The following is a 26557-nucleotide window of genomic DNA, read 5'->3' as shown; positions in this document are numbered from 1 at the left end:
CTCACAGTTAGTAAAATGTTCCAGGCTATTATGCTGTGGTCGAATGGATTTCACTTGAAGACCCAACGTTTCATCCCCATCTGTGCCATCTGTGGAGGACATAAAGCTTTTGGTCACAGCCTTCATCAGTAAAAGACACACAACCCACACAAAAGGAAGCACACCTCACACACACACTACAGCCAACTCCATCATCTGTGTGTGCTTGCTTGTGTGTGTGTGTGTGTGTGTGTTTTGCTGATGGAGGCTGTGGTCGAAAGCTTTAGGTGAGTGTCTTTTAATTGTGCCTGTCTGCAACTTGATGTGTCTTCTTTGTGGTAAGTAGCAATCTGTCTTTTCCTACGTTGTTAAAATTCTTCTTCAGATGTGTACACACACGCACGCGCGCGCGCGCACACACACACACACACACACACACACACACACACACACACACACACACACACACACACACAGAAAAAACCACTGTCTTCTCTTAACACTAAGGCCTGACTAGAGTGAGCAACAGTTTCTGCTGCAGCGGATAGTGAGGGTACAGTAAAGTGTGGGGAGGGGAGGTTGAGGGATAGTGCATTAGGGGTGAGGGAGGTTGCTGTAGTGCACCTGGGTATACAACTGTGGGGCGAGATACAGTGACTACAGATGGCTAGGCTGTATGCAAGGAATATCTTGGTATAGAATGGGTGGCTACTGTTGAAAACGAGGTTATTGTTGGTGACTGATAAGGACAGAGGTACTGATGGAGCCATTCTGGAAATGGAGGCTGACATCAAAAAAGGGGTCTTGATGAGCTGAGGAGGACCAGGTGAAGTGAGTGTTGGGGTTCTGGATCAATGTAAATTGAGTGTCCTCAACTTTGGTCCAGATCCTGAGGATGAAATATCAGTAAACCTGGAACAGGTGAAGGGTTTGTGATTCTGATCAACTAGGAAGGGTTCCTCAAGGAGGCCCATGAATGGGTTGGCACAAATGGTGCCAAGCATGTGCACATGGCTGTATTGTATATTTAATTGTAAGTGATGCCTTCAGAGGAAATGTAATTGTGTGTGAAGATGTAGTTGGTGATGGTGACCAGGAAGGCTCTTGTAGCTTTGGAGTCGGTTTGGTGTTGGCAAAGGTAGTGTTCAGTGGCTGCAAGGCCGTGTGCACTGGGGATGTCAGTGTTGAGGAAGATGGTGTTGAGGATGACATGCAAAGTGCCAGGTAGTAAAAGGACAGGAACTATGGAGCATTGATTGAGGAAATGGCTAGTTTCTTTTATAAAGGAGGGTACGTTCCGGGTAATAGACTATAGGTATTGGTTCACAGGAGCAGAGGTTCTCTCTGTGAGGTTAGAGTATCAAGCCACAATGATTTGACCTGGGTTATGGAGTTTGTGTGTTTTAGGAATGATGTAGACGGTAGGAGTGCGGCGAATGGCGGGAGTAAGGAGGGAGATGGGATTTAAGGGGGTGCTGGAGATAATGCTTGATTTCTGGAATGAGGTCACTTGAGCAAGGCTTGTGAGTGGACAGTCAGAAGGTAGAATTATAAGGTCAGAATCAGTTTTTTGGTGGATTACAGCTCCTTCTGCATTTGTAACATTGGTTTCCTATATTGAGAGGTTTGGGTGGGGGTCAATGATGGCACAAGGTTTGGGGTTAGGTAGTCCTGGAAAGTTATCAGGAGATGATTTAGAGGGAAAATGCGGTGTATCACAGTTAAATGGAGGAGTAAATTGAGTAACATAGGGTTGAGTATTGGTTTTGGTTCACACTTGATTATTAGGGTGGTGAAAAAGTGTTTTCACTGTAAGGGCTGGAAGAAAATGGTAAGGTCTTTAATAAGCCCATCATGATTGAATTTGGGAGTGGGACAAAAACTCAGACTGTTGGAAAGGACTGATACATCTGTGGGACTGATGCTTATGGAGGACAGGTTTGTAACTGTGTCACAGGTCTGTTTACACTCTTTGTTTTGTAGGGTGGTGGAAAGGAGTTTATGAAAATGTGGCAGATGTAGTAGAACTAAATGGCAGGGTTTGTAGGAGTGGAGGTTTGATGGAGACACTCTTAGCAAAGGCAGGGTAACAGTAGTCTAAGGCAAGAATGTGAGTTGAACAAATTGGTCAGATTTTCATGGTGGCATTATGCATGCTACTCTAGTTCGTGGAGGTAAAGGTTTCAGTCAGGGAGAGGGGATGTGTAGGGATATGGGATGGGCATGACCACTAACAAGCTGTCTGACTGCTGAATGACCACTGCCAAATTGTGGCCAAGGGACGTCTGGACCATCCAGTTCCTGAGTGTGCCATTCAGCAAAGTGTCCTTGACATCAGCAACTGCTTCAGATTGTGTGCCATCTGGATTCTTCTCACCCACACCAGCTTTTCTGAATTACTCTTGTGGGAACTCTCACTACAACATATCCCTCCCTCCCCTGAATTCAGCCTTCGCTAGTACCTGTCCCGACAAGCCTTTATCCCCTGTTATCCTCTGTCTGCTCCCACTCTAGCCTTGCACACATCTTCTACGCCCAGCACACCATAGTCCTTTTCCTTCATTTCCCCCACCCCTACCCTGCTATCCCTCCAGATACTGCCCCATGCCCATGTAACCTCACTACCCATCCCAGCTGAGATTGCTGCTCACGACAGTCAGGCCGTAGTGCCTAGACATGACAGTGGCCATGGGCATACGAGTGGTGCACATACAAATGTGACTGTTGTTTCTACAACTGAAGAAGGACTCCATCTGATAGCTTCTAATATCTAATAATCCTCATCATTCAGTGTGACAGACTGCCATTCAATGCCTCATAGATGTGGTAAGTAGAAATATATCCATTTCATATTGTTGTTATTCTATCATAAATTTTCCATTGTTCCATTGTTTAAAGTGATACTGTAGGTAGTTATCTGCCATTCAGATGACAATATTAAACATGATGGTCCTAGTGGTACATTTTGAGAGGAAGAGGTTGTATGCCAGCACTGAATTTTCATTCTTTATTCCCCCCACCCCACCCTACCCCAAACTGTTCCACATTTCCTCTTAATCACCACAATCATAAACAACAACAACAAAAATAGAATCTTCACTCTACAAGCTTTCATCAACCACCAACAGTCCCTGATTTCAAACTTAAATATCTCGAAAGATTGATTGCATGCAACAAAATGTATGTTTACTGTGAAAGCTGTAAGAATTTTATACAGAAGTTTCAAAGTATTTCAAAAAGCTACTATCAGATGGCACTGTATGCTGTGCAGCTCGTACAGTATCGGCACACATAATTAAACGCGTCCCCTGCAAGCGATCTTTACATTCACATCACAGTCTTTTTGAAATGTCCACCACTTGCAGTACAGAGGTGACACAAATGAACCGTGAAATTTGCTATCACATCCTGTAGTGGCTCAAAGAAAATGGATTCAGATGCCACACCGATTGCCGATTCAAGCTTGCCCAGCACAGTGGGATGGTTCCGGTAGGCAGTGTCTTTCAGTGTACCCCACAAATTGTCACAAGGAGTTAGAATGGGCAAGTACAGAGGTCAGCCCATCCCTGCGCCAGAAAATTTGCAATAATCCAGTGCTGTGGCTCTATCCCTAAAGTACTCATCAAGAAAGCGAAATACCTTTTTGGTGCGATGTGTCTGGCTCCATCTTGCATGAACCACTTGGTGCGTGACTGATCTTCCAATGTTAGCTGTTTGGTGACAAGGTGTTCCAAAATTGCAATGTAATGTTCACTAGTGAGCATTTCGTTTCTCGAATGAAAAAAGGGCTAATAGTGCCTTCGATGCATACCTCAGCCCAAACAATAACTTTGGGGATTACAGTGGTTTTGCTACACACACATGGGGATTTTCAAAACCTCAAAATCACCAGTTTTGTTTATTCGTGACTCTGTTCAGTTGGAAGTATGCTTCATCATTAGTAATTGCGAGAATCTGGGTCACAAAGACAGCCAGCCCCCTTTCACCATGGCTCTTACAGGTATAGCCTGGTGGCTCCGGATTTTGAACGGGAGCATGTAGACTTTGTCTTAGGTTTTTCTTCATGCTGGAATGCTTCAAACCAGTCTCTGATTCAGTTCTTTTGATAAATTTCCTTGGATTTTGCTGAATAATTCCAGAAATGATGGAGAAATTTTCGGGAATAACTAGTTTGCTAAAGCCAACATTCCCCACTAGATCATTAGCCATGCTGCCTGTCCATTGGAATTTGGTGAAGAGCTTGTGAATGGTTTTCTCAACAGGTCCTTTTGGAACATTAAGTTGTGTTGCTGTAGGACTGTGTTCCAACCTGTAGTACTCTCGTACCAGAAAAACAGACTGTTCAGTGTAATACTTGATTTTAACATACTCCTTCAGTATGCTAACATCCTTCCATTTTTCAACAGTAGAACAGATCACCATTTATAGGCAATCCATGTTTCGATTGCAGTGTCATCTGTTAGCAGCTTTTTGAACTATTTTGAAACTTCTGTATAACTTCTGTACAAAATTCTTACAGCTTTCACAATAAATGTACCATTTGTTGCACCCATCTATCAGTCTTAGTTTTCGAGATATTTAACTTTGAAATCAGGGAGTTTTTCACTGGACACCCTGTATTTAGGATGTAGTACACCTTGTGAAGAAAAAGTGTCAGTGTGAATGGAAACAGAAAATGTTTCAAATTATGTGCTTCAACCTTTTTCGTGGGGTCTCCCATGCAATGATTCTATAGATTTTTAGTTTTTTTCGCTGATTGGGTTTGCACAATATTATTACCGTTCAGTAATAAAACAAATGATTGATTGTTAGGTGCATTACCACTTACTGTTGCATGAAACTAAAATATGTAGAATATATGAGAGGGGTACCCTGCGCAATTAAAGACCACCATGATATTAAATTCCTTTCATTTTAATCCACAATGAGTTTTTCACAGTGTTTCATTTTCAAGGGCCAGGCACATGTAGGAATATACTTAAATTGATGACATGTCACAATTTTTTAAGAGGTGGCTTGCATGCTCTCAAACACTAGGGCTAGTGAGCTATAAGAAAAACTATCATACTTCCCTATTATTAAAACATAGCACCTACAATAGGACAGATCACAATTAGCAATGATACGTACACTGAAGAGCCAAAAAAACTGCCTAATATCGTTTGGGGCCTCCGTGAGCACGCGGAAGTGCCACAACACAATGTGGCATGGACTCAAGTAATGTCTGAAGTAGTGCTGGAAGGAATTGACACCATGAATCCTGCAGGACTGTCCATAAATCCGTAAGAGTATGAGGGGTGGAGATCTCTTTTAAACAGCACGTTGCAAATCATCCCATATATGCTCAATAATGTTGTTCATGTGTGGGGAGTTTGTTGGTCAGCAGAAGTGTTTAAACTCAGAAGAGTATTCCTGGAGGCACTCTGCAGCAATTACGGACATGTGGGGTGTTTCATTGTCCTGCTGGAATTGCCAAAGTCCATCGGAATACACTATGAACAGCAATGGATACAGGTAATCAGACAGGGTTCTTATATACGTGTCACCTAACAGAGTCATATCTAGATGTATCGGGGATCCTATATCACTTTAACTGCACACACCTGACACCTTTACAGAGCCTCCAACAGCTTGAACAGTCCCTGCTGACATGCAGGGTCCAAGGATTCATGAAGTTGTCTCCATACCTGTACATGTCCATCTGCTGGATACAATTTGAAACGAGACTCGTCTGACCAGGCAATATGTTTCCGGTCATCAACAGTCCAATGTCGGTGTTGTTGGGCCCAGGCGAGGTGTAAAGCTTTGTGTCGTGTAGTCATCAAGGGTATTCGAGTGCACCTTCAGCTGTGAAAGCCCTATCAATGATGTTTCATTGAATGGTTCGCACACTAATGCATTTTGATGGCCCAGCGTTGAAATCTGCAGCAGTTTGTGGAAGGGTTGCACTTATGTCACGTTGAATGATTCTCTTCCGTCGTCATTGGTCCTGTTATTGCAGGATCTTTTTCTGGCTGCAATGATGCCAGAGATATGATGTTTTACTGGATTTCTGATATTCACGGTACACTTGTGAAATTGTCATATGGAAAATCCTCACTTCATCAGTTCCTCAGAGATGCTGTGTCCCATCAGACTATAACACCACATTCAAACTCACTTAAATCTTGATAACCTGCCATTATAGCAGCAGTAACTGATGTAACAACTGCGCCAGATACTTGTTGTCTTATACAGGCATTGCCGACCGTAGGCCATATTCTGTCTGTTTACATGTCTCTGTATTTGAATACGCATGACTATACCAGTTTCTTTGGTGCTTCAGTGTATATTGGAAACTTTACGAAGATCACATGTCAGCAATCATAAAGAGGTTAAACTTAAAGCCTATAAAAAAAAAGTGTGACGAGGGCCTCCCGTTGAGTAGACTGTTCGCCAGGTGCAAGTCTTTTGATTTGACATCACTTTGGCGACTTGCGCGTCGATGGGGATGAAATGATGATGATTAGGACAACACAACACCCAGTCCCTGAGCAGAGAAAATCTCCGACCCAGCCAGGAATCGAACCCGGGACCTTAGGATTGACAATCTGTCGCGCTGACCACTCAGCTACCAAGGGCGGACACTTAAAGCCTATCAACAGACACTATATGTGTATCATACCAGATATGTAGATCTTGCCACTTTTTTGTTATTTTTAAGTAATATTACTATTAAACAAAGATACACTTCTCCACTATTAATAGTTATGTATTATTACACACGTGTGGCATTTGGAAAAGGACAGTTGTTCAAAACCAACTGTAGTTTAAATAAAAGAAAACATAAACAACCATTTGAAACATTGGAAAGTTTATCACAAAGTTATTTTAATGAAAATATGAGAATCCAGTAATGAAGATGGGTTTGTTGTCAGAGGCAGTGGTAATTAAATTGTTTGTATTATTGAAAAGAAAAAGAACAAATGATTTAACAGTTTTATCTCACTATAGAAATTCATTTCAGATGTGTCTTAAAGCCTTCCACAAAATTAAACTGCATTTGTATAGATTTGAAAATGTTATCACAAGCAGGCTATTTAATAATTCAGTCAACGTACAAGTTGCCAAATGGTGTCAACTAAGAAGAGTGGCACCTGGCGATCAGTTTACCCAACAGGAGTCCCTAGCCACATACACCTTTTTTTTCTTGTCTGAGAAACAGCCTCATTGTTCTTGCTTCACAAGTTGACAGTCATTTCTGATGTTGCAGCAGTCAGCTGAAGAATGTGTAGAGAGGTTAACTTTATACATTTATGAAAATATCATGTATAAATTACTTCCCTGTTGTGAAATATTTAGTTACCAGTTTCTCTCTCTCTCTCTCATATGAATGTGAGTGTATGGATATGGGTGCGAGTGTACATCTCGCTCTTATGCCGGGTTGTTCCTCTTAAGAGCCAGATGCATTTTCTCTGATGTCTCATCAGATATTTGCAATCTGATCCTCCCGCTGGAGGTTCAAGTCCTCTCTCAGGCATAGGTGTGAGTGTTGTCGTTAGGGTTAAGTTAGTTTAAGTAATGTGTAAGTCTAGGGACTGATGACCTCAGCAGTATTGTCCCATAGGAATTCACACACATATGAACATTTTGCAATCTGATTTTTGCAATGTGTAGCTGGAATCAGCCCAAACAAATACTACTCATCAAGTCTTTCATGAGACGCATATTACTGATTGAAAGCAAGCCTTTGTTTCCCATTACAAACAAAATTATTTTTATTTTAAAATGGAATTTTATGTGCCCGTTCTATAGAGTGGTCTCAAATAAGTCTAGTGCTAGGCTTGTGTTTGTTTTATTGATGTGTGTTATCAATTGTTTTATCGATATGCATTAACAGGATTGGAACCAAGGACCATGCTGTTGCTGGAGAGGCTAGCGTGACCTCAGCTATACAGATAGCTGTACCGTAGTTGCAACCACAATGGAGGGGTACCTGTTGTGAGGCCAGACAAACATGTGGTTCTTGAAGAGGGGCAGCAACCTTTTCAGTAGTTGCACGGGCAACAGTCTGGATGATTGACTGAATTTCCTTGTAACTTCAATCAAAACAGCATTGCTGTGCTGGTACTGTGAATGGCTGAAAGCACGGGGAAACAACAGCCGTAATTTTACCCAAGGGCATGCAGCATGTCTGTATAGTGAAATGATGATGGCGTCCTCCTGTGTAAAATATTCTGGAGATATAATAGTTCCCCATTCAGATCTCCGTGCAGGGACTAATCGGAGCCGGCCATTGTGGCCGAGCAGTTCTATGCGCTTCAGTCCGGAACCGCACGACTGCTGCGGTCGCAAGTTCGAATCCTGCCGTGGGCATGGATGTGTGTGATGTCCTTAGGTTAGTTAGGTTTAAGTAGTTCTGAGTTCTAGGGGTCTGATGACCTCAGATGTTAAATCCCTTAGTGCTCAGAGCTATTTGAACCATTTGACTAAGCTGGAGGACGTCGTTATCAGGAGAGAAAAAAACTGGCGTCTTGCGTATTGGATCCCTTAATAAAGCAGGTAGGTTAGAAAATTTAAAAAGCTGAAATGGATATGTTAAAGTTAGATATAGTGGGAATTAGTGAAGTTGGCAGGAAAAACAGGACTTCTGGTCAGGTGAATACAGAGCTACACATACAAAATCAGACAAGCGTAATGCAGGAGTAGGTTTAATAATGAATAAAAAATAGGAATGTGTATAAGCTACTGTAAACAGCATACTGAAAGCATTATTGTAGCCAAGACAGACACAAAGCCACACCTACCACAGTAGTACAAGTTTATATACCAAGTAGCTCTGCAGATGATGAAGAGATTGAAGAAATGTATGATGAGATAAAAGAAATTACTCAGATAGTTAAGGGAGATGAAAATTTAGTTGTCGTGGGGGCTGGAATTTGGTGGTAGGAAAAGGATGAAAAGGAATAGTAGTAGGTGAATATGGACTGGGTTTAAGGAATGAAAGAGGAAGCTGCGTGACAGAATTTTGGACAGAGCATAACTTAATCATCGCTAACACTTGGTTTAAATCATGAAATATGGTTGTATATGTGGAAGAGACCTGGAGACACTGGAAGGTTTCAAATTGACAGGGAACCAGGTTTTAAATTGCAAGACATTTCCAGGGGCAGATGTAGACTCCGACTATAATTCATTGGTTATGAACTGCAGATTAAAACTGAAGAAACTGCAAAAAGATAGAAATTGAAGGAGATGGGACCTGGATTAACTGAAAGAACCAGAGGTTGTAGAGAGTTTCAGAGGGAGCATTAGGGAACAGTTGAGAAGAACAAGGGAAAGGAATACATTAGAAGAAGAATGGGTAGCTTCGAGAGATGAAATAGTGAAGACAGCAGAGGATCAAGGAGGTAAAAAGATGAGGGCTAATACAAATCCCTGGATAACACAAGAGATATTGAATTTAATTGATGAAAGGAGAAAATATAAAAAAACAGTAAATGAAGAAGGTCAAAAGGAATACAGACATCTCAAAAATGAGATTGACAAGAAGTGCAAAATGGCTTAGTGGGAATGGCCAGAGGACAAATGTATGTATGTAGAAGCATATATGACCAGGGGTAAGATAGATGCCATCTACAGGAAAATTAAAGAGACCTTTGGAGAAAAGAGAACCACCTGTATGAACCTCAGGAGCTCAGATGGGAAACCAGTCCTAAGCAAAGAAGGGAAAGCAGAAAGATAGAAATAGTATATAGAGGGTCTATACAAGGGTGATGTACTTGAGGGCAATATTATGGAAATGGAAGAGGGCATAGATGAAGATGAGATGAGAGATATGATACTGCGTGAAGAATTCAACGGAGCATTGAGAGACTTAAGTTAAAACAAGACCCTGGGAGAAGACAACATTCGGTTAGAGCTACTGATCGCCTTGGGAGAGCCAGCCCTGACAACTCTCTTCCATCTGGTGTGCAAGATGAATGAGACAGGTGAAATACCCTCAGACTTCAAGGAGAATATAATAATTCCAATTACAAAGAAATCAGGTGCTGACAGATATGAAAATTATGAAACTGTCATTTTAATAAGTCATGGTTGCAAAATAGTAACACGAATTCTTTGTAGACAAATGGAAAAACTGGTAGAAGCCGACCTCAGGGAATATGCATTTGTAGATTTAGAGAAAGCTTCTGACAATGTTGACTGGGAACACTCTCTTTCAAATTCTGAAGGTGACAGGGATGAAATTCAGGCAGTGAAAGGCTATTTGCAATTTGTACAGAAACCAGATGGCAATTATAAGGGTTGAGGGGCACGAAAGGGAAGCAGTGGTTGAGAAGGGAGTGAGACAGGGCTGTAGCCTATCCCCCATGTTATTCAATGTGTATATTGAGCAAGCAGTAAAGGAAACAAAAGAAAAATTTGGAGTAGGAATTAAAATCCCGGGAGAAGAAATAAAAACCTTGAGGTTTGACAATGACATTGCAATTCTCTCAGAGACAGCAAAGGCCTTGGAGGAAAAGTTGAATGGAATGGACACTGTCTTGAAAGGAGAATATAAGATGAACATCAACAAAAGCAAAATGAAGATAACGGAATGTAGTCAAACTAAATGAGGTGGTGTGCTGAGGGAATTACTTTAGGAAATGATACACTTAAATTAGTAGATGAGTTTTGCTATCTGGCAGCAAAATAACTAATGATGGCCGAAGTAGAGAGAATGTAAAATATAAACTGGCAATGGCAAGGAAAGCGTTCCTGAAAAAGAGAAATTTTGTTAACATTGAGTATAGATTTAAGTGCCAGGAAGGCTTTCCTGTAAGTATTTGTATGGAGTGTAGCCATGTATGGAATTGGAACATGGACGATAAACAGTTTAGACATGAAGAGAATAGACACTTTTGAAATGAGATACTACAGGAGAATGCTGAATATTAGATGGGTAGATCGTTTAATTATTGAGGAGGTACCGAATAGAATTGGAGAGAAGAGGAATTTGTGGCACAACTTGACTGGAAGAAGGATTGATTGGTAGGACACGTTCATAGGCATCACGGGAACACCAATTTAGTGTTGGAGGGAAGTGTTAAAATCGTAGAGGGAGACCAAGAGATGAATACAGTAAGCAGATTCAGAGGGATGTAGGTTGCAGTAGCTAGTCAGAGATGAAGAGGCTTGCACAGGATAGAGTAGCATGGAGAGCTGCATCAAACCAGTCTTTGGACTGAAGACAACAACAATAACAACAACAACAACAACATTAACAGGGACAGTAAAACATGAAGAATGACCAGTATGCCAGTGGCAATTGAAGCAATTGAGCAGTGCTGCTGCATGGATTTTTTGTGGTTTACAGCCCCTGTTAATACGTTTTGATAAAAAGAATATCGCACAAGACTAATTTGGGATAATGCTATTGAAAGAGCATATAAAATTCTGCTTTAAAAATTAAACTGCAAATATCTACCAAAATACCACATAAAGTGCACCTCATGACTCTTTGGAGCGACACACACACACACACACACACACACACACACACACACACACACTCTAAGCACATCCCACCTGATTATCATTCCAATTTGTATTGCTGTGCCATCCTCCTGATGCAGTGTATGAGGGTAAGCCAACAAGTATCTGCAATTTCGCTCTGATTGTCTTTAGGTTGGCTCTATTGCTTTGTATGCTCACCAGTCAGTAGATGACATCATTACCTTAATCTGTGGTATGTTTCAAAGTTATCACAATGTCCACTTTGCCTTGTCGCGATGTAAAGACGGCCACACCACTCTCTGTTTGCACTATAGAAGAATAGTGTTCTGTAATCAATTTTTTTGTTGTCTGAAGGTGTATCGGGGGTGGCAATTCACAGGAGAATATCAGCACAACACAGGGACAATTTTTTATCACAGTGAAGTGTTTGTCAGTGGATTGAACATTTCAAAAGTGGTCTAACAAGCATGAAGGATGAGGAAAGAGTGGGGCATCCAGCTAAAGCCACAAATTACACCAGTATTGAGCAATTCTGTGCTTTGAATCTGAATAACAGATTAGTGACTGTTGATGTGGCAAAACATATGCAGATTAATCTACTTAATGGTGCTTAAGAGGCCTTCCATTCAGCCCCAGTCAGAGAGCAGTGAGTACTTGGGTTGCTGTGCCACAATTTTTTTTTTTGTGGGGGCGGGGGGGGGGGGGGGTATTGGAAAACTTGTGCAATAGTGGGTCAAGTGCATCAAAAAATGGGGTGACTATATTGATAGATGATTTCAATAAAATTGTGTTCTCTTGTTGTAATAGCTTACCCTTGTACTTGGCAGTGTGAAGCAACATCATATTCTCAGCTTTTGATTTGTTTTACTTTCCCAGATGAAACCACAATCAATTGAAAAATCTGCATTTGATTGCACCTGTTAACATCTTGATATGACTATTTAAGAGTCAGCCATAAAATTAGTGTGTTAATAACTTAATATGTTTAGAAAAGTATGCATATGTCCATGTGGAAAGTGAGGTCTTCATTGTGTGTAGCAGAAACATTAATAGGGAAAGGCAACGTATCACCTATAGCAGATCAACGTGTGGAACACAGAAACACACAACAGAAAACTGCATTCACACTAGCTTTTGAGCAATAGCTCTTTTTCTAGCACAAGTACACACACACAGACACCCAAACGCACACTGCTGTACTCATGGGAAGAAAGTGGGAATGTTAGCAATTTTTCTGAATAATTGGAAGTAGATCTGAACCAATTTATCCCTCTGCTGTAGGCTTTAATTTGTAGTATGGGGCATGTGGAAGTGGTAGTGTCTTTTGGCCACAGCTGACCATTATCTCAAGGCACACTGGCACTCAGCTCTCACTTGTTAGCTCCAAGGAGTATCACTTGGGCAAAAGTGTCTCTCACTTGTTAGCTCCAAGGAGTATCACTTGGGCAAAAGTGTAATTAAATTACTTTAAATGTAAAAAGAGGCTTTAGAATGTTGAAAGGTAACTGGATTTATCACAATTCTTTCTAGGGCTCTAAATTAGTGATGGATCTCATCCTGATGACAGTCAGAACCAAGGAAAGAGCATTAAATGAGGGACTAAACAAACAAAATCACGAACAACTGTAGGACAAAAGCAAACTGTTGCTTTTCATTTATTATGTATAAAACTTAAGAGCTGGAACTGTAGATACTATTACACTGACCTGGAAATGTGAAGAATTGATCGATATAATGGAAAGAAGGAAACTAGGTGTGCTGGGCCTCACTGGAACAAAGTGGAGAACAACAGGAAAGTAGCTTTTATGACATAATTTCATCCTCTGCTGGTGTGGCATTAAAAATGAAGCTAAAAATTGGGTAGACTTTATTCTCAGCAGAGAACAGTCAGGTGTCATGTATATTAATGAAAAAAATGATAAAACTGATTCCAGTGACACACAACAAAATAATAACTATAGTACAAGCCTAAGCATGCCAGCTAGGCTGCCCTGTCAAAGAAAAAAGAATATTTCAGGAACAGCTGGAGGACCATGTTGTTGTTGTTGATGATGATGATGATGATGTGGTCTTCAATCCTGAGACTAGTTTGATGCAGCTCTCCATGCTACTCTATCCTGTGCAAGCTTCTTCATCCCCCAGTACTTACTGCAACCTACATCCTTCTGAATCTGCTTAGTGTATTCACCTCTTGGTCTCCCTCTACGATTTTTACCCTCCACGCTGCCCTCCAATGATAAATTTGTGATCCCTTGATGCCTCAGAGTGTGTCCTACCAACCGGTCCATTCTTCTTGTCAAGTTGTGCCACAAACTTCTCTTCTCCCCAATTCTATTCAATACCTCCTCATTAGTTATGTGATCTACCCATCTAATCTTCAGCATTCTTCGGTAGCACCACATTTCAAAAGCTTCTATTCTCTTCTTGTCCAAACTATTTATCGTCCATGTTTCACTTCCATACATGGCTACACTCCTTACAAATACTTTCAGAAACGACTTCCTGACACTTAAATCTATACTCGATGTTAACAAATTTCTCTTCTTCAGAAACGCTTTCCTTGCCATTGCCAGTCTACATTTTATATCCTCTCTACTTCGACCACCATCAGTTATTTTGCTTCCCAAATAGCAAAACTCCTTTACCACTTTAAGTGTCTCATTTCCTAATTTAATTCCCTCAGCATCACCCGACTTAATTCGACTACATTCCATTATCCTCGTTTTGCTTTTGTTGATGTTCATCTTATATCCGCCTTTCAAGACACTGTCCATTCTGTTCAACCGCTCTTCCAAGTCCTTTGCTGTCTCTGACAGAATTACAATGTAATCGGCGAACCTCAAAGATTTTATTTCTTCTCCCGGGATTTTAATACCTACTTTGAATTTTTCTTTTGTTTCCTTTACTGCTTGCTCAATATACAGACTGAATAACATCGGGGAGAGGCTACAACCCTCTCTCACTCCCTTCCCAGCCACTGCTTCCCTTTCATGGCGCTCGACTCATAACTGCCATCTGGTTTCTGTACAAATTGTAAATAGTCTTTCGCTCCCTGTATTTTACCCCTGCCACATTTAGAATTTGAAAGAGAGTATTCCAGTCAACATTGTCAAAAGCTTTCTGTAAGTCTACAAATGCTAGAAATGTAGGTTTGCCTTTCCTTAATCTTTCTTCTAAGGTAAGTCGTAAGGTCAGTATTGCCTCACGTGTTCCAACATTTCTAGGGAATCCAAACTGATCTTCCCCGAGGTCGGCTTCTACCAGTTTTTCCATTAATCTGTGAAGAATTCGTGTTAGTATTCCACAGCTATGATTTATTAAACTGATAGTTCGTTAATTTTCACATCTGTCAACACCTGCTTTCTTTGGGATTAGAATTATTATATTCTTCTTGAAGTCTGAGGGTATTTCGCCTGTCTCATACATCCTGATCACCAGATGGTAGAGTTTTGTCAGGACTGGCTCTCCCAAGGCCGTCAGTAGTTCTAATGTAATGTTGTGTAATCCTGGGGCCTTGTTGCGACTCAGGTCTTTCAGTGTTCTGTCAAACTCTTCCCGCAGTATCATATCTCCCATTTCATCTTCATCTTCATCCTCTTCCATTTCCATAATATTGTCCTCAATACATCACCCTTGTATAGACCCTCTATATACTCCTTCCACCTTTCTGCTTTCCCTTCTTTGCTTAGAACTGTGTTTCCATCTGAGCTCTTAATATTCATACAAGTGGCTCTCTTTTCTCCAAAGGTTTCTTTAATTTTCCTGTAGGCAGTATCTATCTTACCCCTAGTGAGATAAGCCTCTACATCCATACATTTGTCCTCGTAGTCATCCCTGCTTAGCCATTTTGCACTTGCTGTCTATATCATTTTTGAGATGTTTGTATTCCTTTATACCTGTTTCATTTACTGCATTTTTATATTTTCTCCTTTCATCAATTAAATTCAATGTTTCTTCTGTTACCCAAGGATTTCTACTAGCCCTCACCTTTTTACCTACTTGATCCTCTGCTGCCTTCACTACTTCATCCCTCAGAGCTACCCATTCTTCTTCTACTGTATTTCTTTCCCCCATTCCTGTCAATTGTTCCCTTATGCTCCCCCTGAAACTGTGTAAAACCTGTGGTTTAGTCAGTTTATCCAGGTCCCATCTCCTTAAATTCCCACCTTTTTGCAGTTTTTTCAGTTTTAATCTATAGTTCATAAGCAATAGATTGTGGTCAGAGTCCACATCTGCCCCTGGAAAATGTCTTACAATTTAAAACCTGGTTCCTAAATCTCTGTCTTACCATTATATAATCTATCTGATACCTTCTAGTACCTCCAGGATTCTTCCATGTATACAACCGTCTTTTATGATTCTTGAACCAAGTGTTAGCTATGATTAAGTTACGCTCTGTGCAAAATTCTACCAGATGGCTTCCTCTTTCATTTCTTACCCCCAGTCCATATTCACCTACTATGTTTCCTTCTCTCCCTTTTCCTACTCTCGAATTCCAGTCACCCATGACTATTGAATTTTCGTCTCCCTTCACTGCCTGAATAATTTCTTTTATCTCATCATACATTTCATCAATTTCTTCATCATCTGCAGAGCTAGTTTGCATATGAACTTGTACTACTGTAGTGGGCATGGGCTTCGTGTCTACCTTGGCCACAATAATGCGTTTACTATACTGTTTGTAGTAGCTTACCCGCACTCCCATTTTCCTATTTGTTATTAAACCTACTCCTGCATTACGTCTATTTGGTTTTGTATTTATAACCCTGTATTCACCTGACCAAAAGTCTTGTTCCTCCTGTTAGCGAACTTCACTAATTCTCACTGTATCTAACTTTAACCTATCCATTTCCCTTTTTAAATTTTCTAACCTGCCTGCCCGATTAAGGGTCCTGACATTCCACGCTCCAGTCCATAGAACGCTAGTATTCTTTCTCCTGATAATGACGTCCTCTTGAGTAGTCTCCGCCCGGAGATCCGAATGGGGGACTGTTTTACCTCCGGAATATTTTACCCATGAGGACTCCCTCATCATTTAACCATACAGTAATAATAGTCATGGGAGATCTAAATGCACAAGTTGGGAAGGATAGAACAAACTATAAGACTGTAATTGGCCTATTTGGATACGCAAGCAGAAATACATGGGAGAATAACTACTCTCTTTCTGTAGAAAAAACTCAGTGACTATCAAGAACATAGGGATGAAAAATAGAGGCAGCCACAAAATATCAAGATAAGTTGGTTTAAAAGATGGAAATCTCTAATTGGTTTCATAGTAAAAAATGATGGAAGAAGTAGATTGGTCAACAGATGTGAAGACTATACCTAGCGAAGACTTGAATGACTATCATAGGTTAACAGCGGCAGTCTTCTCAAGCACTGTGTTTACAAAGGTTAGGTTGCAAAGAAAACAAAAGATGAAGAACTAGGAGCTATAAAGGTGAAAAAGTGGAGTTCCTTTTTACAAGTAATAAGGGATAAGTTACCTACCAGTGCAATACAAAGTGATGAAGAACAATGTGGAAAGAGTTTTGGGATGCCTGTGTTGGAGAAACAACAATACAAGCACCAGAGTTAGAGAACGAGAAACACCACAATGAAACAAAAGGATGAAAGATAAAGTACATCCAAGAAACCAAAGAAACTATTGGACAAAAAGAAACATAAAGCAGACGACTCTGAAGAATGAAAAGCACATGAAAATACTGACCCAAGAATACAGGCAATGAAAACTAATTGTAAAATGTGTATTAGCTGAGGAGAAAAACAAATGCTGGGAGGAATTTACAGACAAACTCACAGTAAACTGCAATGGTAATAAGAAACTCCTTGACAAAGTAATAAGCTAAGGCCAAGAATCCATGAAGTTGTGGGAAATAGGATACCGGCAGTGTGGTAGCAGAATAGTGCCACGGCATAGAGATACTATTGATTAGCGAACACATATACATAACATTTGTAAGCTTTACAAGTGTACAGAGCATAACAGTAACTCCCTCTGCCTCATGGGATAGTGATGATCATTTACCGAGTCAGAGATATTATGCCGCCATAGAGCACCCCATGCTGTGTGTAGTGATGCGGTGGCATCCATGGTTCGTCTCTGTAGTTATTCATTGGTGAGGCTTGTGACCTCATTGTCATGATGTAATGATGAGTACTCGGCTTCCTGTAAGTGTAGTTGATTGAAAAGTTCTTCTTTTTGTAGCTTCAGGTTGAGTGGTGTGTCAAGTGGTGGCATTGTGACAGAGGGCGTTGCAGTGACAGCAGGTAGTATATTGCTGACCACACCGCAGATTGACTGCTAGCCATCCCATCAGATTTAAATCTTGCAGTAGTTGGTAGTGCCAGAGGAAGTTGACTACAAGGACCGGTTTAGCTGTCTCTGCCACTAGGAATGTCCAAGGTATTTGCGTATCCATGCCAAGCTCAAGTGTGATGTGCGCCTTTCCTGGAACTGCAATTGGCTGGGCGCATTTGAAGCATTGATGGCAACAGTGTAGCAGGTGCAAGATCAGGCTGTAGAGTGCTCACATCAGCCATGGTATCAACAAGGAAATATATGTGCGGGCACCTGTCATGGACAAATAGTCTTGGCCATCTGCCCGTTGAAATGCTGCATTGTTGCTGTTTCGTTGTGGTGTGCAGAGGTGTCTTGTTATTGAAGAGTGGCCTGCTGCACCTATGTCAGGTCACAGTACTAGTTAGGGTAGATGCAGGGTAGTCTGCAGTGCAATGCATCCTGCCCAAATCTGGTTCGAAACCAGAAGTAGCATTGTTGTGTGCTGGGCATGGAAGCAGGTGATGCACTTGGTTGGGGCGGCTTTTGTTTATACACAGTCGGGGCAGTGGCCAACTAGGGGGAGTGACAACCTCAGCTGTCGCTGTAGGTGTCTGTTGTCCACTGGTGCTTGGAGTGGTAGAGGTGGGGAGCATAGCCCAGTTTGGGTCGGTCTGGCCATTGTTGGGCAGTTTGCGGCTGCACGGAATGTTGGGGCAGCTCGGCAAGGATTGTGCAAACTCAGCTTCAGTGCAGACATATTGAGATCAGGTGCAGCGTGACACTGTTGGTTGTTGACTAGAATACGATGTTGTGATAGTGCGTGCATTCTGTCAGCAGGTTGAAGTTTAAGCTCTTGTGGTGCCTCTTCATGCACTAGTATCGCTGTTTGGATATTCACTGGCAGTTTTAGGAGCCAATGTGTTCATAGTGTGTGATCAGGCAGGAGCTCTGGGTCAATTAGAACTCACAGGTGGCACCAGAGGGAAGAAGGTGTGCTGTTGCCCAAAGTAGTCTCTTTGACGATGACATATAGTTGCTGCTCAGGCGTTCGTATTAGTCATCGGAGCAGCAGTGTCTTAGCAGTTTCATATTTGTGAGAGTGTGGAACATCCAAAAGCAAGTTGCTAATAAGATCCGCACTGTCTCTGAGGTGATTAAGAGGGGACAAACTTCTCATCATCCCCAATGATGCCACTGTCTGACATCAAACACTCACTGAGGGCAAACCACATCATGGGACAGTCCGTGTGGAATAATGGTAGTTTTGGATGGTGGTGAACAGTATGATGGTTGTCAATGGTTTAATTGTAAGGCACTATCACGAGGAGAGCATGGAGCAATGTGGGAGACTTGGGAGGTGCAGGAGCATCGGTGCGCAAGATGGACAGGAAATACGGCTTGTTGTAGGGCAGCCTGTATGAGGTGCGTCATGTTGCGGCATGGGTGTCTAATGTGCATAGAACTTGGGTGGCTGTTGGAAGAATAGCCGTACATGTGAGTGAAGTTCTGGAACGATGCAATGGATACAACTTTTCCAATTTCAGAAGTCTGAGACAGTGAACAATGCATGCGAGAGTGCATGTAAGGTCCTGGTACTGTATGGAAGGAAGGCATGGTCCATTTATTATCCAATGGCACTGTCTGTGTCTCATGGAGTTTGTGCAGATGTGCAGTCATTTGCGGTGAGACTGATGTGGGTGTGACATCACTCAAACCGGGAAGAAACGGTATCCAACCTTGCCAAGGTTAGGTAATGAAAAATGCTTTCTTGGAGTCAATAGTTGGTATTGGTGCTTGGGTGATGCAAATGTGAAGCATGGAGCTGGACTGGAAGCGAGTCAGTTGTGATGCCTTGTGCAGCTGGGAAATGAGAGACATCATAGTCTGTCTCATGGAACTCACATATAGTCACAACAGTCAGAACAAGATTTGGAAAATTGGAAAGCACAAATACTGAAAGGTGATGTAAACCTTGATCCTGTGGTCCATTGGCAGATGGATGACAAAATGGAATGACGGAGTGGTATGGTGCAACCATTATTATTTAGTCATAATGGCACTGTGGGTGTCCATATGCTTCAGGCTCTTAATGTGAATGTCATAATGTTCATAATCACTAGCGCTGGAACATACTATGTTTCCTGTGCAAAAGTTGAAGGCACTTAGATTAATGTTCGTTATGAAGGCGGGCAGCCGTTGTTTATTGTGACTCTCTGCTACACTTTTGTCTGATATACCAGGAATAGATCCACTATCAAATATGGAGTATTTATTTTAAAGTACTTGGTAAATTCAACACTTGTCAGAGCACAGTTTGCTGCTTGGCAGCAGCAGCGATGCGAAGTTGCTTTGGAGATGTGGCAGACAATGAAGGCATTGTCGCTATGTCATTTTGGCACTGTAGTATTGTCCATGCCTTGGCAGATATTTAATGATTTTGCACATGGGATGTTCATAGAATTCACGAGCACTTGTTGAGAGATGTTGTCAACATTACCGAAGAAACGGCTAGGTTGTACCATTTGTAACAGCAGCATTTTTGATGGTGTAACTGGTGTGGCAGATTTTCTGTGGTGCGATGCAGGTATTCAGGGTCACCACTGTGGGAAATAGGGTAGCGGCATCATGATAGCAGAATAGTGACACAGCACAGAGGTACGATTTCCACAGTACTTATTTGTAAGCACACATAAATAACACATGTCAACATCGTTAGCATACAGAGCATACTAACTCTTACTGCCTCACTGGACAGCGATCCTCATTTTCCGAATCGGGAATGTTATGCCACATAAGGTAGTTGAGGGCAAAGATGAGAGCCTTGTCAGAAACATGACAGATATTCAAACAATAATGGAGGAATTCAACGAACTCTTGAATGAATTGAGGCATGAACAACAACTGAATGATAATGAAATGCAGAGTGGGCATTGTGATTAGAACAGAAGCAATAAAGAAACAGCACCACTATGCAGGTTGGAAGTCGAACTCCTCTGAAAAGCATGAGCAAAGGAAAATCTAATGGAGTTGATGAATTAAATGCAGATATAATCAAGGCAACAGGAACATATGGAATCCATTGGCTGTACAGTGTGTTAAATGAAATCTGTAGAAAGAACGAAATCACTGCTGATTGGGCCAAACATGTAATTATACCGTCATTCAAAAACATTAGTAGAAAACTACCTCAAAATAACAGATGTACAACATTGTTTTGTGTGGATTAAAAACTTTTGGGGGAAGTCATAGGAAATAGACTGCAAAGGATAATTGAACGTACCTGGAGGAAGAAACATGTGGGTTTCTGAAAAACAGGAGTTCAATTCACCTGATCTTCGCAACAAGAAAACACTTGGAGAAAGATAAAAGCATCAGCTTGTCTTCCTAGACATAGAAAAGCCTATGACAGTGTACCAGATTCCAAAGTCTGGAAATGTCTAGAGAGAATAAATGTACCCAAGATACTGATTGAGAAAGTGAAGATGCTGTGCAGAAGATGCAGAGTAGGAAATGGAGAATGGTATGAGACTAAATATAGAGTCCACCAGAGGAGTACCTTGTATCACTTCTTCTCATCATTGTGAAGAATGATATCATGGAAAGGAAAAAGGAGCCATATGAGGTGGAATCCAAAATTTTCGGGACTATTGCCGCCATCTGGAAAGTAGAAGTAGTAGATATTTGCACCGCTAGGTGGCGAGAGCTGCATATCTGATGAGTCAGTGTGCAGAGTGGCATTTAGCTGGGAGGATGTGTTGCATGTCCACAGTGATTTCCGTAATACTCTGTGTTTGGTGTGTAGTGATTTTACGACGGATCCGCGAACAGAACAGTGCATGTGTATTGGATTCTGTGCAAATCCTGGGAAAAGTGCTACAGAGACCCTTGGAATGATGCAACAAGTGTTTGGGGGACAGAGCATAAGCCGTACGCGTGTGTTTGAGTGGCGTGCTCGGTTCAGGGCTGGCCGTGCAGATGTCGAAGATGATGCTCACACTGGAAGGCCTGTTAGCCGCACATCATCAGACATTGTTGCCAAACTTCAACAATTGGTTCATGCTGATCGACATTGAACCGTTCAAGACCTTGCAGATGAAGTGAGTATTGGCTATGGGACATGTCAACGAATGTTGACTGATGAATTGCGTCACCGCAAAATTTGGCCAAGGATCTTGACTGCCAATCAGAAGGTACAGCGTGTTGAAGTGTGCACGGACCTTTGTCAGACTGCATCTGATGATCCAACCTTCTTGTCATGGATTATGACCTGCGACGAGAGCTGGATTTACGGTTGTGACCTAGAGACAAAGCAACATTCGTCCCAATAGAAGAGCCCGGGCTCTCCAAGAACCAAAAAAGCAAGACAGGTGAAGAGCACGACTATTGTTTTCTTTGATACCAAGGGGATTGTGCACAAAGAATTTGTCCCACCCAACCAAACTGTGAACTTCCGTACTACTGTGACATTTTGCGACAGCTCTGTGAAAACATGCGGTGCCGACGACCCGAACTTAGGTGCCAAGGGAACTGGCTTTTGCATCACGACAACTTGCCCCATCACATGTCTTGCTCACCAGGACCTTTTTGGTAAAAAACAACATAGTAGTTTTACCCCACCCACCGTACTCCCCAGATTTGGCACCTTGCGACTTCACGCTATTCCCAAAACAAAATCAAGTTAAAAAGCCATTGGTTCGACAGTCTAGAGAGGATTCAAGAAGCATCACTGGCGGTGATAAACACCCTCAAAGAACAGGACTTCCAGGTAATGTTTGACCAATGGCAGAAGCACTGGGACTGGTCTGTATGTGCAGATGGGAACTACTTCGAGGATGATGGTGACCATTAGTCGAAAGGTAAGGTCTTCAACAAATGGCAGCACCAGTCCCAAAAAGTTTGGATAGCACCTCGTATGGACCTGAAATGAAATGAGTTGTGTTCACTGGTGACATTATTATATGTGGAGAAACTAATGCAGTCCAAGAAAAACTAAATATATGGTACAATTACTTTGAGGAGTTTGATCTCAGAGTCAGTGAATCAAAGACTTGTAAAGGTAAGTAGACAAGGACAGTCTGATTTACAAATAAATGAAAGACCCCTTTATAATCTGTGACATTTCCAATATTTGAGCAGTGTGATAGAATCTACAAACTTACCTTGAAGTGAAGTTCTAAACTGTGCACATAAAGCTGCCCAGTTTTACAATCAAGTAAACTGCTTCCTTTGGGACAATCACATACCACACAAGGCAAAACTAACCATCTCCAGTACCTTCTATACTCTCATTGTGTCCTGTGTTCTGACAGAGGCAGTGCTTAACCAGATCCAAGCTACTGATATGGCGTCTACTAGATCTGTGCTGAGGCAAACAAAAAAGAGTAAGGCAAGGAATGAAAGAAACAGAATGGGTGCAACTGGAAATGCAGTGTGCTGGAAAAAACTCTGCCAGTCTAGTGTAAGATGGCCTGACCATGTGAAATGGGTGAAGAGAACAGATCGTCAAGAAATTCTTTGAAATGACTGTAACGGGAAAAGATATGTGAGACAGCCAAAGAGAAGACGGTTTGGCATAGTCAAGAAGGATGATGTCAAAGGTAGTCTCCTTTGGGATAAGTTCCTTTAGGAAGTGCTCAAAAAGTTTGAATAGGCTCATCACCAGCACCCCGGAAACTGGTGTGACTTGATGATGATGACGACCCACTTCCCTTTTTTTTCTTCCTTCCTCTTTAGCTATTGTCATTTACAACACATTTCTGCCTAGTTGTTTCTCAAGACTGTTTATAGTATACATAACTATTACATTGCCATGGTTGGTTGCAACTTCCCAGCTATTGAATTTCATTAGCTACAAGTAAAGTTGTTATCAGGACAAATGGAATCTGTATTTTCCCATTTTTGTTTCTATTTCTTTTCCTTCTTTTCTTTTCTTTTTTACGCTGAGTTATTATTCAATCAAATGATTGTTTGCAAAATGTCTTTTTGTGTGTATATATGTCTGAAGTATGTTTTATGTTTTCTTTCTTTTTTTTTCCATGCTTGTTGACTAAAGTGGCAGTACTGGCAGCGGTCGAGTTCTTCAGGGACAGGATTTTGTAATTGATGCTGGTATACATCTCTCTGGAAAACAAACAACACATATACCCAGTCCCCGCAGAGGGCACAGCCAGCAGGGTCGACACCAGAACAGGAGAAGTTGGGCTGGATCATCGAGTCCAAAGAGCAGAGGCCAGACAGACAACAGTGCACCTTTGCAAGGGACGAGTGACATTGATCTTTTAGATACAGGACAAAGTGATAATGGTAGAGTAGTTGCATGTGAGGGTGCTGCAGGTGGAGCTAACTATCAACAAAATCCACTGCTGCAGAATGTGAAACCAACAGGTATAGCTAGAGGAGTGATACATAATACTGTCAATAAAGATAGACCTGGGGCTTCCAAGGTTCCCATGGGGAAGCCAGGACGTGCAAGTTCCTCTTTATTAGGCAGTCCGGTGATCATGAGGTCTAACAGAGGTAGAGGTAACAGAGACACTGCACACAGGAATAGTGTTGCTGCCATCCCAGTGAGAACAGAAAATGTGCAGCCCTCTGGTAGGCAGGGTGAGGAAGATGGTAAGGCATCAGTGGTACGAAGGCGTAGTGGGCAGTTTTCAGGTGGGAAGACTGCTGCAGGTGGTAGAGGCACACAATACACACTGAAAAGAAACAGTGCGATTGAAATGCATTTAGGAAATTCCAGGGACCGAGAACATTTTACTGGTAGGAGAAGTGCGACATTTGAAGGAATTCCAACTTATCAGTCCCAAAAATCTGTGATTCAGGCTCATAGAACATCATCAAAAACTGTGGCTAAAGATAAGGATAAATTTGTGGGTTCATCAATTCCATCCTCTAACATAACTGTGCAGAAGGAAAATGATGAAACACAGAATGCTGGAAGCAACGTTAAAGTGTCTGCACAGGAAACAAGAGACAGCTCTGAAAAAGAAATGATGCCTTCTGGAAAACTGGACACAAATAAAAAGCTGTTTGCTAGAGTGAATATTTGTGGCAAAGCAGTTGCAAATGTTGTTGACAATAAACATGAGAACTACGTGGAAGAGGGCCTGTCATTAGTGATAAATGAATCCAAGGTACAGTTTGATGAAACAAAACTATGTAATGTGACTGATCAAACTAAGAAAAATACAGCAGGAGAGAGTAATGAGACTGTCATAATTTCTGGATGTTCAACAGAAAAAGGTGATGGAGAGAAAGCAGTACATAATAATATTATTACTGGGAAAGCAGAAGCAAGAAGTGCCAGACAGGCAAGAAATAATGATTGCTCACAAATTAATTACATCAGCGCCTTAGACAAACAAGGGTCTAAGAACAAAATGGGCAGTAATAACAGCATTCATAAAGGCAGCAGTGAACAGAAAGCAATGAATTACTTACACCTGAGGGAAGCATCAGGGAGTCCAGAGAACCCAGGAGACTATGGTAATGCAGTCAGTAAAGGAGTCATAAAGAGTAAAATCTTATCAGACAATCAGCTGGAGGATTTAGGTGGAAGGCAGCAGACCATGTGCAACACGATTGATCAAATTCCTTTTAATGCAACTGGAAAGACACCAGTGAAAGAAGAATTTTTAGATGAACTAGGTGGAAATTTCAGTCCTGTAGTGAGGAGGGAACCAGAAACTGCAGTTGCTAAGAATGACAGGAGAGATATAAGCATTGAAAAAAATGGAGAAACAGTCAAGCAGATTTCAAGAAGGAGCTTTAACCTGGACAATTATGCAGCTCTGAGACCTTCTCCTCAAGATATGCATTTACTGGTAAATTCCTCCCCTACCTTTGAAAGACAAACAGTGTCAACTGTGGGTCCAGCTCAACGGCGAATAAGTAGCAACAGACACAGCTTTGGCGCAGTTCTGGCAACACCAGTGCCTCCGAGACGTCACAGTTCCCTTGATCGCCTGGGTGGACCGAGATCTGATCTTCATGAGGAGGGCTTGGGATCACCTAGGAGTGGTAGCTGTCGTTCTAGCCCTACCTCAGGACTGCCTGCTAGTAAACTACCCATCCTTAGGTCAGTATATATTTTATTATTGTGACTAATGTAATTGTGGTTTCTGATTGCGAGATTATTTGTTTCAAAATGCATTTTCATTGCTGGCTTTTACAATTATCTGTGAAATGTAAGCCAAGACAGGACTCAGGATGAGAGTCACTTCTCAGGGATCTAAAGAAGACACACGCTAGCAAGAGGTAATGAAAGAGCAGAAACAGTTATTTGGGGTTGGCGTGTGTAAGTAGTAAATTGTGGAGAAGTGCAAATGAGATGACACTGTTTTAATGTTCAATTGTCGAAAAAACCTAGGAATTTGGATAGTTGAAACAAACTCTATAACTCACCTCCTTATACGCAATTTGATAGTAAAAGATTTCCTTTGATGACTTCTTTGAACTCTAGTTTTCTTGCTATCACTGGCCTGTGTTTTATGAGATGAAAATATGTTCTTTCCTCTTTGATTTACTCCTTGTGATAACTTTCTTATCATACATTATTCTTATGCTGCAGTTTGTGTGAAGCAATACACTTGCTCTAGATACAGTCATCATGTGTATACAGATCATCTCACATGGTGAGCTGTAATTTTTTGTGAAATTTTGATATTACCATCTACATTCCACCGTTTGTATAGTTTTCATCCATTCATCATGGTCTGTAGATACAGCCGTGGAGGAGGACTTACAGCAAGATGGAAGAAGTCAAGATATACATTAATAAGATATACGTTAATAAGATTAATAAGATATACA

At 41.5% G+C, this 26557-nt stretch overlaps 1 protein-coding gene across 2 annotated transcripts in view; it reads left to right on the top strand.

The window, feature by feature from the left end:
* LOC124802881 overlaps positions 1–26557 on the top strand; it is a 255647-nt gene that overhangs the window by 216329 nt on the left and 12761 nt on the right. For both annotated transcript variants that reach the window (XM_047263926.1, XM_047263927.1), the window contains exon 18: positions 23796–25823. In XM_047263926.1, the coding sequence (XP_047119882.1) occupies positions 23796–25823 (2028 nt within the window). The remainder of the gene's footprint in view (positions 1–23795; positions 25824–26557) is intronic.

Source organism: Schistocerca piceifrons, chromosome 6, assembly GCF_021461385.2.
Source record: "Schistocerca piceifrons isolate TAMUIC-IGC-003096 chromosome 6, iqSchPice1.1, whole genome shotgun sequence".
In the NCBI taxonomy this organism is placed as follows: domain Eukaryota; kingdom Metazoa; phylum Arthropoda; class Insecta; order Orthoptera; family Acrididae; genus Schistocerca; species Schistocerca piceifrons.
The sequence above is the reverse complement of the archived record's forward strand: the minus strand, read 5'-3'. Positions and strand labels throughout refer to the sequence as shown.